Source organism: Populus trichocarpa, chromosome 18 (genome assembly GCF_000002775.5).
Source record: "Populus trichocarpa isolate Nisqually-1 chromosome 18, P.trichocarpa_v4.1, whole genome shotgun sequence".
In the NCBI taxonomy this organism is placed as follows: domain Eukaryota; kingdom Viridiplantae; phylum Streptophyta; class Magnoliopsida; order Malpighiales; family Salicaceae; genus Populus; species Populus trichocarpa.
The window spans coordinates 4770899-4785192 of record NC_037302.2 but is presented as its reverse complement, the minus strand read 5'-3'; the positions used below and the strand labels follow the sequence as shown (position 1 = coordinate 4785192).

The 14294-nt window shown below is 31.6% G+C and overlaps 1 protein-coding gene across 1 annotated transcript; it reads left to right on the top strand.

Annotated features, from left to right (window-relative positions):
* The first annotated feature begins 2569 nt into the window (after window positions 1-2569).
* LOC7463766 (protein BIG GRAIN 1-like B) lies at window positions 2570-3919 on the top strand. Its single transcript, XM_002324151.4, has one exon. The coding sequence runs from the start codon at window positions 2570-2572 to the stop codon at window positions 3917-3919; it is 1350 nt and encodes a 449-aa protein (XP_002324187.4).
* Window positions 3920-14294: the final 10375 nt, after the last annotated feature.

The following is a 14294-nucleotide window of genomic DNA, read 5'->3' as shown; positions in this document are numbered from 1 at the left end:
ATTGTACTTTTATAAAAATCTTCTGAATTAATATTAAATAATATATGAATTAGAAAAATTTGAATGAAATTATAAACAAAATTAGTGGGTTCCACGGAAACTTTTCCTACACGCATGCTAAATTTAAAATCTCATTTTGCATAGTGTTGATTAGCGGTTAAGGTATCTTTATATCTTTATAAAAATAAGAATATAAATTTGATATTCAGGAAACGCACTTGTTAAGAGGGGCAGCCACAAATCCCGAATTAGACTAGTTTTATTCTTTTAAAAAAATAGATATTAATAAAAATCGGATAACATACTTATTAAATTGAAAAGTTTGACAAATACACAGGTAAAGTTTTATATTTATTTATTGTCTTGGAAAAATGATGCAGCATGCCGGGAACCTTGAAGAATCAGCAAAGTAAGCCCCTTGCCTAATGTGTTTTAAACTTGAGGAAGTGCGAGAGGACCGTTATTAAATGCAGCGCTCGCATGAGGCTCTCAGGTTAAATTTGCATGATTAAAGACCACAGGCTCAGGCTCCGGCTCCGGCTCCACAGTTTAATTACCCATGGTTAAAAGCTAGGTTAAAAGCTAGTTTTCCATGATTGAAGTCCATCAAATAGACAGATAGATACTTTTTTAATTGTCATTTCTAATTTATGGTAAGAGGGCCTGTTTCAAATTCAAAATACTGTTGGTTTACAATGGGATCCAAGTACAATAATTTTATTTTATTTCAAATTAATTTTTTCTTAGTATTTTTATAGTATTTTTATATTATTTTGATGTACTAATATGAAATATTATTTTAATATATTTTTAAATAAAAAATATTTTAAAAAATAATAACTACTATTTACAATATCAAACAGACTCATAATAAATTTCCATGTGTATCTTAATCATCTATGGATTCACAATTGAATTATTACATTATGCTTACTCAGGTTTAACTATAGACTTCTAATTACCTGGTAAAAATATAGAATTTACAAGTCTGTGAGGATATATCATGGACAACAAAATAAAAACCAAAACTAGCTACTTCTACTGCGTCATCGATCAAGATCGAATGAATCTCTTGAGAATTCTAAGAGACAATCGTGCTTGTTTTGCAAAATAAGATATATAATATATGTTGTAAGATAAGTTTTTTTTTCCTGAGGAAATTGCAAGACTTTGGCCATCAATCTGAAACCCTTTGCAAAATTATATTACCCCAACATATAATATGAACATAACTTTATGTAACCGTTATATCTAGTAGGTAGCGCAGTGGTAAGAGTTTGGAACCAAGGGGTTTGCTTCTTCTATAGTTTCAGGTTCGAGTCCTGAGATTGCTAATATTGATAGTCACTGAAAAATTACCTGGTCATTAACTTCAAGGTCCGTGAGGATTAGTCGAAATGCACGCAAGCCGGCTCGGACACCCCATGTTAATTAAAAAAAAAAGTAACTCTTTGTTAAGAAAGAAATATGATTGATTGGTTTGGTAATTAAGAATATTTCTTTCTTGAATATCAAAATCTAAACCTTAAATAATATTTTGAAAAACAATTTTTTTATGAATTCCTTGATTTTTTACATAATAATTATTATTGTTATTATTATCTAGTCCTTCTGCTTTTCCATTTATATAATAGAATAGTATTTACAATCGTATCGGGCCATCTGCCTTGAACTTTTTTAATTACATTTTATTTTCAAATGAATTATTCCATTAATACTTGCTTCAAATACTTCCTACATATTAAAATTAATTAATTAATAATAGCATTTCCCGCGCACCAAACCTTTAAGAGAAATAAATAACTCACCAAAATATAGATTCCTCCACCTTCAAAGCTACAGCTTTTCCTTTGCAAATCAATGCTTAGATGTACGTGTTAAAATTAGTCTTCACACAAACAACAAATCTCCATCCTTCACCAACACAAGGACCCACCATTAAACACAAAAAAAAAAAAAAATCTCGTCTGATCACCACATACTACAATCACCCACACATGCATCTTTACTTCAACAAGATCAACGGCTTGAAATTCAAATTTGGATGGTGATCATTCAAGGTATGCAGCATTAAAGTAGGGGTAGTTTGGGGATAATAAACTGGTCAAAGAATCAGTGCCAAGTAAGCAAAATTCCAAGCTGGCAATGGCTGCAATTAGGATGGACACGCGCATGGAAGGATCCCTTTATAAAGTCCCTTGCTTCTGTTCCCATTCTCTTCATCTTCGAGGCGTGCAAACATCCTTCCTTTCTTCCTCATTTTTTTCCTGTCTCAGTCAAGCGTGACATTTTGTGCTCATTAGCCATCACCCTCTCTCTCTCTCTAGATAAGTTCTAGGGGGGAGAGATAGAGAGAGAGACAGAGCACACTTGCTTGTGTTTTAAATACTGCTCCTGTCTCTCTGATGTACTTCTTTTTTCATGACTATTAACTCCTATTTTGTGCCGGTATTGCAGCTTTTGAGTCTCTGTCAAAACCCACACAAAAGTGAAACATTTTCCCTAAGCCTTATCTCTCCTTGATGTACTCGTTTCCAACGTAGAAAGCATGCATAGGTGGGAGAAAACAATGGAGGAAAGATACAACAAGCATGATATGAAGAACCCATCTTTCTCTTCATCTCTTCTGGATGAAATCTACCGTTCTTTTGATGATGGTGAACCAAAACATGAAGAGTTGAAATTCTATCGAGAAACAATGCCGAGGAAACAAAACAAAGGTACTAGTGGGATTAAGATTGAACGAGAAGAAGGGATGTCAGCTCTTCAACGAGCTTGTTTGATCGAAAAATGGATGGAACAGAAGGTGAGTCAAAAGCTCATCACTCAACAGAGGAGGCAAAAACTGATAGAATTCGAGAGAAAATCACAGCTTGATCATGATCTTGACCAAGATGTCCTGTTTTTTAGCTCCACTTCAACCTCTTCAGATTCTAGCTCTGGTGGGTTCTCATCTTCTGATACAGAATCTATGTATGGTGGGTTCTCAAGGGCTTCTTCTTTCAATCCACCAAAGCCTATGCCAGTCAGGACAAGCGCGTCGGCTCGGTCAGGAAAAACAGAGAGGACTCTGTTTTATGAACAGAGGGAAGCGCATATGTTCGATGATTACCACTACAATTCTGCTTCAGAACAGACACCAAGGTTCGAAGAGAGCTTAATCAAGCCCGAATCAAGAGCCTTAAAGACTTACCGCAATCTAAAGAAGGTGAAACAGCCAATTTCACCGGGTAGCAAGCTCGCAAATTTCCTTAATTCCCTCTTCACCACAGGGAACACAAAGAAATCAAAGAATTCACCTACCAATGGAAACTTTGATGAAGAAAGGGAACTTAAATCAGGGCAAGCATCAACCTGCTCTTCTGCTTCATCGTTCTCAAGATCCTGTTTGAGCAAGCATTCGCCATCGACAAGGGAGAAATTACGCAATGGGGTTAAAAGGAGTGTCAGGTTTTACCCTGTGAGTGTAATTGTTGATGAAGATTGCAGGCCAGTCGGACACAAATCATTATATGATGTGGAAGAATCAAGTCTAAAGTCTGTTTCTCTGTCAACAGCATGGAAAATTGGGAAATCACCATCAAGAAAAATAGATGATGAGCTTAAGTACCAAGTAGTGGAGAAGAGTAGGAGAATTGAGGAAGTGGCGAGAGTGTTCTTGAAAGATTATCATCAAAACAAGAAGAAAAATGACGTTATTAAGATTGGTGCTGGCGGAAAGTACAATGATCGTTTCGAGGATGAAGATGAAGATGAGGACGAGGATGATGATGCTGCAAGTTATTCGAGTTCGGATTTATTCGAGCTTGATCATCTTGCAGTAATCGGAAAAGATCGTAGGTATTCTGAAGAGCTCCCTGTGTATGAAACTACTCATCTCGATACAAATCGTGCCATTGCTAATGGCTTGATGGTGTAGTTTCTTATAATAACTATGATGAGCTTAAGTACCAAGTATTTTTCTTTTTCCATAATGGATCCAATGTGAAGATCCATCTTCGAGGTTATTGGGAATCATAGGAATGGTGAAAGGTGATGGTATATGAAAATGTAGTTAATTTCTTAATGGTTGATGCCATCTCTAATGGCTCCAATTAGAACAATCTTTCTGTTCCATGCTACATGAATTTTGCAATGCCCTGGCTCCATGCGTTTTTTCGGTGCTATTAATTTCATGGGACATATGATGATAAAATTATGCAGGAAGCTGGCCAAATCTCAGCCCTGAATGCGTATATTTGCCTAGCTAATGTTAATGATTCAGTGTCGAAAATAACAATGATAAAATAAAGAAGAGAGAATATGATTTTACTGAAAAGAAACAAGTGGGGAGTGTTAATTCTTTGATGGTGATCTTAACTGGGAGAGAGAGACTGACAGCACAGGTTTTGATAGAACTGAGGAAAAGAAAAGGAAAGGAAAGAGAGATAAAGAAAGAAGTGAAGGAAGAAGAAAAATAAAAGATTCGAGATCGTAATCACAAGAAAAATAAGAGGGTGTGATGGTCAAGGCAAAGGCAGATCTTCGCCCATGGGAATAGAGAAAGTGAGAGCTTTTGCTTTGTCCTCCATCCTTCTTTCCTTTCTCTCAGTAATAACATAAATTATATATTAAAATTTTATTTATCAATTTAAATTATTATATTTTAATAATTTTTTAATATGATATTGAGTTTTAATAATTAAAAATTATGAGTTCAAATCTTATTATTTTTATTTATTTGATAAAAATTAAATATAAACTTGTATAAGTTTTAAATCTAAAAAACTTTAATTTAAAAAAATATATTAAAATATAATATAAATTATATCTAAAAATTTAAATTATTTACTTGAGATAGTTATTCCTTTACATCAGAAGGCATTGCGATAGCGTCCCCACCATTTCCAGCCGAGCAACATTGAAAACCTACAGAAGGTCGTCTCCCTCCTTACCAAGAATTCCTTCTTAATTTATCCAAGCTTTCTAAATTATCCATCTTAAGCAAATGTTTGCCACAAATAACTTATTCGTGGCCCACAAAACTAAAATTCAACGATTAATGCTATCAATACTTGTGATTTTCATTAGAATATCTCAAATTCAATCGTGAAGGAGGTAAGATAGAAGTTGGGATCGAGAGAAAACGAGTCTAAGATCCATTATGGCCTCAGTTGTTCTCTTTCCTTCAAACCTGAAAAAAAAAAGAAAAAAAAAAAGGAATTAATGCATTGCGTGTATCTCATAGAGGCAGGCATAGAAATTGTTCAAATTCAGAGGCAACATTAAAGAAGCAGTATGGTGCAAGACATTGTAACAGAAGCTGGTGGCCCTAAGAATTAATATAGGATAGCTAGCTGTAAATATCAAATGGGTTTACTGTCGACGACGATTGCATAGTTCTGATGAACTGTAGATCCATGTTCGCAGGTGCCACTTGAAAATTTCTGTCCTATAGGAAGATTTATGTTAAACGGAGAGCGGGGAAGAGAGTGAGCGAGCAAGGGAGGGCTATAAAGCTCTCATTTATTACAATTGGGTGGGGGTTTAAAAATGGAATTGAAATTTTTTGAAATTTTTTTGTTTTAAATAACTTTTTTAAATAAAAAATACTTTGAAAAATTAACGATACCATAATAATACCAAAAAGGCTCTTAAATATCCTCTCATCACCTTCAAAAGATGGAAAAAAATAAAATAAAAAAAATAAAGGTGGTGATTTGATTGCCTTCACTGGCTTTATACATGCATGCAACATTGTCTTCGCCTGGAAATTAAACAAATTATTTGATTGATAGCAAATCGCTACGTTGATTGATGCATTACAAGGGGGTAAGGCAATGTTGAGAATTATTGTACGTTTTCCTGTTTCATTTTCTCCTCAAAATCCTGCTATATATGTCTTTTTAAGATGCTCGTCCAAGTCTTTATAGAGAGCTGAGACATGATATGCCCACAAGGAATCATTTAAGTATGAATATGCCAATCAACAAAATTTTCTTGCCTCCAAGAATCCAACATTCCATCCTAATTATGCTGCTACGTGCAGTATATCTTTCTTGATTTTGCCATATGGAGTCTCGAGCTGCATTATTATACTATACTCCATGAAAACAAGATCAAGAGCTAGCTCTTGAGTGACACTTACTGCTCAATTCCCTTCCTCACGCATCAAAAGCACCGAGTAAATAGAATTTATTACAGAGATCAAGTTGAGAATATTAGAAGCAATGATTATTAAGTGGCTAGAACTAAGTTCAACTTGAAATCCTTGTAAGAGGCTAGGGGTTCATCCTTAGTAGGCCTAATAATAGTGGAACTATAATTCTAAGGGGTGTAACTCACTGGTCAGACTTTAAATTTACACTCTAGAGGTCACCAGTTTGAGTCTCACAAATCTCAGGGCCACTGAAAGCTTACATGGTCGTTAACTTCAGGATCCGTGAGATTAGTCGAGGTGTGCGTAAGCTGACCCGAACACCCACGTTAATAAATAAAAAATAATGGACCTATACGTAATTAATACGACGTGATGAGCATGCATAGATTAATTTGTAATGTGAAATTGGATAGTTCAAAGAAGTTTACTAATAGTAATTAGTCTAAATTTGTTTTAAATTTGTTTTTATTTATCTTTGAATTAAATAATTTTTTTTTGTTTTCAGATCATTTTAATATGTTGATTTTAAAAATATATTATTTTAAAATATTTTTAATCAAAAAATACTTTAAAAAACAACCGCTACCACACTTTCAAATATTCTCTTGACAAGAACGAATGATTAGAAGCTTAAAAAACAAGTGCAAAAATATTAGTGAAGGGCTCATTTGGATTTTTGTAATGAACTTATTTATGTTGAATATAACAGTGGGCGATAAAGTTATATTAAGAAGATTGAAATTGAGTTATATAGAGTATTATTTTTGCGAGGATTATGCTCCCTATCCTTCCTCTCTGGGAAATTCCGTATAGCAGGTGGGGTGAGGTCATGAGGTGGGGAAGTTGGCAGCAATGATGAGAAGAATAATGTTCGTGGGCGTGAAGTGAAGTTTTCTTTGAAAAAATGAACCTAACTGCCTAGCTAGCCCCCTCTTGTCATTCATTTGTTTAGTCTAATCACGTTGATGTTCTGTCCACCAAACTATGCACTCGTAGTTATCAATCTTAGCCTTGGTAACCGGTTAGTTTGAAATTTAGTTTTGGCCAGGTTTTCTTTAAACTATTAAAAAAAAATAATTTAGTTAAACTCGGTTGACTGGACTGAATAATATCCAATGATTTCATGGTCAATTCATATATGAAATGATCTAGTCAATATTTTTTTAAATTTTTGTGCAAAACAACATTATTTCCATTTTTTAAATTTTTTTTTAAAAAATTAATTAATATATATTAGTTTGCCCATCTATGATTTAACCTGCTCAACTATAATTCAAGTTTTAAGTTATATTAGGTTTTATAACTATTTTTCAAAGTAGGAGTAGACAAGTTTAGTGTTTTTTAATTATTACCATTGAATAAGATATAAAATAAAAACAGTACCTAAACTTTTTTATTAATTTTTGAAACTTTTTAGAAACTAGATAAACATCTTTGTATACCAGGAAAAAATGTAATTTAAATATTTAAGCAATTAAGCAAGATTATTTAGTTTAACAAAAGAAAAGCATGTTAAACATAAGAATGCTTCAAGAAAAGTCTAGAGTTCATGCATATTAAAATTATAAGCATGCAATAAACTTGTAAACATGTATATCATGGCAAGTAAATATATAAAAAACTATCATATAAAAATCATCCTATGAAAGACTAAAATATACTAAAGCATGCATTCAAAAAAGCATAAGAGATAGAAAAACAATCCTAGCATGCATATTGAGAAAAATGAATTAAATAAAATAAGATAATGATATTTACTTGTTGAGACACTTTAAAATTGATGAATTTGAATTGTTGTTAAGAATAAATCACGTGTCCTTAAAATTTTATTACTTTTTTCTTGATGCAAAGGATGTTTGTAATAAATCTTTCAATATTCTAACAACGCCCCCTTAGTTTTTATGCATTTCTAAACTAGGTATTTGAACTAAAAATTATATAACTTAAATGCCTCTTAACAAGATAATCATAACCTCTAGATTTTAAAGGAAAATCAAAGCATAAAAAGAAGAAGGAAACAACTAAAAAAGAGGTGAGGAAAAGTGAAAAATAATAAAGAGAAAGAGAGCTTATGGAAGTGATTGTTAACATTGGCAGGCTGAACTAAAAGAAATAATTCTTCACAAACTATATCTAAGTCTAAATTTTAGTTGAAAAAACAATTATTTGAAGACTAAACTATTATTTTATAATAAACTCAAATCCAGATCTGAGCACAAGCTAAGTCAACGCACTCGTGTGTGTGAGTTTAAGTCCAAAACTCATTTTAAAGACAATTGATCAAAATGTTTTTAAGCCGGTTGCATGAGCAGGGGATATTAATAAAAAAAATTTATTAACTATAAATATCTGAATTAGATTACACGTATGTCGGTTACATGAGCGTGTGCTGCCAATCAAAATATTTTTAAGTCAATTATACGAGGCTACTAATCAAAATGTTTTGAAGCCGCATGAGCAAGATTGTCGATTTAAAATGGTTTGAGCCTACAGCATGAGCAGGGGCTATGAGTTTTTAGATAACGGTTAGCCAACTGCATGAGTCGGGACTCATCACATACGCGATATCAATAATTGAAGAGTGGGATCTAGTCAGTCACAAGCACAAGGGTTATGGGTTAAATAAAGAATGTGCATTGGTTACTGAATTAGTTTTGTCTGGTCGTGTGAGGGCCAATTGAAGTGATGATGCTGAAACAAAAAGGAAAATTGTTATTGAAAGGACAATTTACATGTTTAATTATATCTTTTGAATTTGTAAACTATTAGTTAATTGTATTTTCTTATGCACATATGTTAGTTTATCTTAATAACCATATGTATTTAATATTGTATATAATAAGGTAATAGTAGAATTATTGGTTGTGAATTTCTTATGCATATATGCTAGTACTTTATCTTAATAACCAAATGTATTTAATGTTGTATATAATAAGGTAATATAAAAAAAAAACTCTGTTAAACTAGATCAGATTTATTAATTCAATATAATAAATCTTTATCTTTTCTGAAATAGGTGTAAAATGCTACGTAAATATCACCTAAAAATAGAAACTCGTTCAATTAACATATGATGGATCAAGAGGTTTGCTTTTCTTATGGTTTTAAGTTCGAGCCCTGTAATTACAAATATAACAGCTATTGAAAGCATACATGGTCTTTAATTTCAGGACTCGTGCAATTAGTTGAGATGCACGTAAACTGACATAGATACCCACGTTAATAAAAAAAATTGATAATATGTATGGATCCAAATCAAGTGTTCTAATATATTGGGAATATAAATAATTTAGGAAGAATATGTATATCAATTGAAATTCCATCTGCACATGGCATGCAATAAAGTGCTGGAAATTGACAATTGTAAATGGGAAGCAAAAGAAATAAAAAAAACCTTGCAATATATATATATATTGGTCACTTTGTCTATTTTACTTCCTTTTTTATTTTTTTATTTTAATATTTTTTTTATTTCAGAGGCCTTTAGTTTATATGACACAGAGATATGATCTCAACAATTGCTCCCACAATTCATACGATTTGACAAGTGATGGAAACGTGTTCATGAATATTAAACTAATTATTAATTAACAAAACACTAACGGTCTAAATTTTTTTGTATTTTTTCAATTTTTTTCTTTAATAATTCTTTTTAATTTTTTTCTTTAATATTAATTATTTTAAAAATTATGTTTTGTAATCTTTTATTGTAGCTAAATCATTGTACCCACATTCTTAAAGTAATATTTATTAGAATAGTATTAATTTTGTGTTTTGTTTTTTCAATTTATTTTTTAATATTAGGTTGTTTTGTGAAATATCCTTTGTATTTTTTTGTTTTTTTGTTAAACTATATATCGGTTTTATTAATTTTATTTTTTTAATTTCATTCTTCAACATTACATTAGTTGGAAGTGAGACTTTATAAGTTTTTATTTTTTTATTTTTTATGAATTTATCTTGATCTCATAATATAGATCACAATTTAACATTTTAACCTAAATTAAATCGTGATATAGTTTGGTTTTACATTTTAAAAAATTGAATAAATCCAATTTATTTTATAAGCCTTTTAGGTATTTTTATTTCACATGCCTTTAGTTTATAATTATGTTTTTTATTTGGTTAGGTTGGGTTTTGTTTTCAAATTAAACCAAATTTATATTCTAATAAAAATTGTCAAAAAACATTTCGAACCCAACCTGGAAAACAGCATTATAAAGTTCATTACCAACTTAAAAAAAATCCTTAGAGTGAGTTTGATGTTAAATAATTCAAATCCTCATTTTTTTCCTTACCAGCACAAGTTTCTTTCTTTTCTAAAAAACCCAAATTATTCATAGAAACCACTCAATTTAATCACAAAAATACAACCAAATATTCAATCATAATACAAAAACATGTGATTATCTTTAATTTTTAAATTGGATTGATCCAGATTAATCTGAGTCAACCAAATTTTTTTTTTCAATATATGTAAACTAAATTTAAATTTTAAATCAATAACAAAAATTGATGAGTTAATCTCTTATTTCTCCGTGGCTTATGTTATTAGTTTAAGTTGATATATAATGAACTTTATAATGTTATTTTTAATTTTTTATCTATGACCCGACTATTGTGCTAGGTTCATTAGGTTGGGTTTGAAAAATTATTGGACAATTTTGATTAGAAAACAAATTTGGTTTAATTTGTTGACAAAACCAAACCTAACCAAATAAAAAACACAATTATAAACTAAAGACCTATTAAATAAAAGTATGTAAAAAATAGAACAACTAATTAAAAGGTCTATAAAATAAATTGGATTTATTCAGTTTTTTAAAATGGAAAACCAAACCAAACTAAATTAAATCAAATCAATTGGTTTGGTATGTTATTTAATTCAATTCAATTCAACTTTTTTTTTATATAAAAATATCATAAACCGATAATTATTGACATAATGCATATGTGTATCAAAATGCACAATATGCAACTTAGCTCCGTAATTACAACAATGTAGTATGGTTCTGAGAATGCATAGCAACAGTTGATAACTAGTGCACACCTGACTGTACCTGATCCTCAGAGAATGGTACAGCAATATTTGAAAGTGTAGCAAAATCAACTTTTTCTTAATTTTATTAATTAAATCATACCCAGAGGTGTTTATTGTCCAGTTCAGTCCAGTTTTGTTCTAAAAACTTAACTGAAATGGGAGTCAAAATTTTAAAAAAATTAACTTGAATTGAATCAAAACTGGTTCAAACCGAACAAATTCAGCTCTGTTTGGTTTTTTTTTTTTCAAAATAGCTGGATCTATTTTCATTTAATTGGGTTATTTTTTATTGGGTTTGGGTTTTTTTAACATGTTTTGGGTTTTTTTGAATAATGATCATGTTTTGGTCTTTAAAGAAGGATATACGTAAATTTAAAATTGTTTTTACTTATTATAATTTTATATGTTTTTTATTAAATTTTTTAATTTAAAGCTTGAATTGTTTAGTGTCCAACTTATAAACCTTATCTCGAGCTGGATCAAATCAGGTCGGGTTTTATAATAATAGATAATTATTGTATATCAACGTGTGTACAAAACAAATTTCAAGACGAAACGGAACACCACTGCCTTCACAATTTTAACATTAAGCATTGAAAAATCAAAGAGATCATCAGCAAAGAAGAAGAAATTTGTACATTAGTTAGTGCAGAAATCACTGTCGAATTAAGGTATGATGAATGAATGTACATTATTCTGTCTTCTCCCCATCCTCTTTCTTCTTTTATTTTTTCTGCCTTTGCTTTCTTATTTTAATTTTCTCAATTGCAATTTAATTTTATAGCTAGAGTGCTCTGACCAATGCGTATTTGACACATTATCCAAGTGGGCTCCACGATCCCAAGAAAGAATTTGAATTTTTATTTATTTATTTAGGGTGTGTGTGGGTCTGAGTGGCAGTAATGGCGCTGAGATTGGCTAGCAGGAAGTTGGGGAGCAAATTCTTGCCCATGCTGTCTTCCACTTCTCTACTGCATTCACATGCCACTAGCTTTGGTAGGTCTTGAGTAATCTATGATTAGGCGTCTTCGTCTTCTTCTTTTTCTTGATGAGTTTCGATTTTAGCCCTTTTTTTTTTTAATTATAACTATTCGGATTGATTTTTGTGTATTTTAATTAATTTTTTAAAATTTTAAAATTAATGATCATATAAGTCTCCAGTAACTTTAAAATTTATAATACTCAAACTAATAATTTTTAAAAACATATACAAAACCTGACTAGTTTAATTATATTTCTCAGGACTGTCTTCTTTGAACTGCTGATTATTTGTTTTTATGGTTAAATTGATCCTGAACAAATCGCCTTAACCACACGTTAGACATTCTTAAAAAATAATATCTGGACTCAAACATGTTCGAGAAGAAGAAAAAAGTCCAATGGTTGGTAATGTTTTCAGCAGTGTGGCCTCAAATCATTTTGAAATTTTTTGAGTTTGAGAAAATTTGAATTTTTTTTTACTATAATTTTTTTAAAATTATTTTGATAGGATGATATTAAATTTTTTTTTTAAAAAATTATTATTTTAACATATTTTAAAAATAAAAATATTTTAAAAAATAACTACTAACAAACGACGTAATGTAAAAAAAAACTATCTGGTTTACAAGGATATTGTCTCCAGAGCCCATACATCCCTTGCGCATCTCTCTTATTCAACTGTGGTGTAAAAGCAAGTGGCTCGCTGATTCAGCTGCAAATCTACAAGGATAATGTCTCCAGTTATTTCATCTCAAATTGATTCCAGGCTTTATCCATACAAATCCAGAAACCAAAATGCCATGTCTTCCTTTGCTCTCGGCTTGCTAGTATTAAATCCTTGGAAAACCCTCTTCATAGAACCTGTACATCCATCCTCTCTCTCTCTCTCTCTCTATATATATATATACCTTCTAAATAAGCACGCACTACTTCTATCTAGCAAATTGTTCAACTAAAATGGATGGTTGGTATCTTCTTTTTCTTCTTCTTCTTCTTCTTGTTTTTTCATTGTTGTCTCATGGTTTTTATGAGTTATATAAGATCCTAAATTTGAATTTTTTTTATTAACATAAATGTCTGGGCAGTTTTCGCACACTTCAACTAATCCCATGGCCCTGAAATTAACGACCATGTAAGCCTCTAGTGACCATCATATTAATGATCACAAGACTCGAACTTGAGACCACATGGGCAGCAAACCCCTACACCTCTTATTTTTTTTTTATTAATGTGGGCGTCCGGGTCAGCTTGCGCGCACCTCGACTAATTTCACGAGCCTTGAAGTTAACGACCATGTAAGCATTCAGTGACCATTATATTATTAGCAACCAAAAGGCTCGAACATGAGATCACAGAAAAAACAAACCCCTTCATCCCAAACTCTTATAACTGAACTACCTACTATATGATTGATTAATTGCAGGAGATCTTGCTTCTAGGATTGTGGATGGTATAAGTAGTATCAAGCGCAGAGCAAATCAAGATCCTCTCAATGATCATTTCCAGGAAGAAACACAGATACGTGTGTGTGACATTAACCCAAACATGGCTGGGATAATAGCAAGCAGAACCTGCATCCTCTGTGGAACGCACAATGAGACACATGACCACATATTTTTTCAATGCTCCTACTCCAGCACCGTATGGGAAACTTTCAGCAGAAGAGCTCACATCCAATGGCCTACCAGCCCCTGGCATCAGCTCCTTCTCTGGGCAGCCTCAACTTATCAAAAAGGGAAGGATATATCAACCACCTCATCGCCCGCCTTTTTCTGTCAACCACCTCACCTCCGGCAGGAAAGAAACAGACGCATTTTCAACGACCACTTTCAGAGGCTCGTAAATTCTAATGAATATGTGATGTCATAAATAAAAAGATAAATAGAACGAAAATTAACAGATATCCGTTTCACACTTAATTGTTTAATTTTAAGAAGCTGAAGAATTTATTTATTAAAAAATAAAGATCAAACATTTGAATCAACAAAATTCATACACTGAAAATAACTCCATGCCTAATTAAAGTGTTATGAAAAGTAAAAATGGAAAATAGAAAATTGGAGAACAATATTGTTTGGGCTTGGGCTTCATCGGAATGGACCAACATTGTCTGTCTTATCATGACCTGCATAT

Coding starts and splice junctions, on each gene's coding strand:
- LOC7463766 (XM_002324151.4), top strand. CDS start 2,570: ATGGAGGAAAGATACAACAAGCATGATATGAAGAACCCATCTTTCTCT.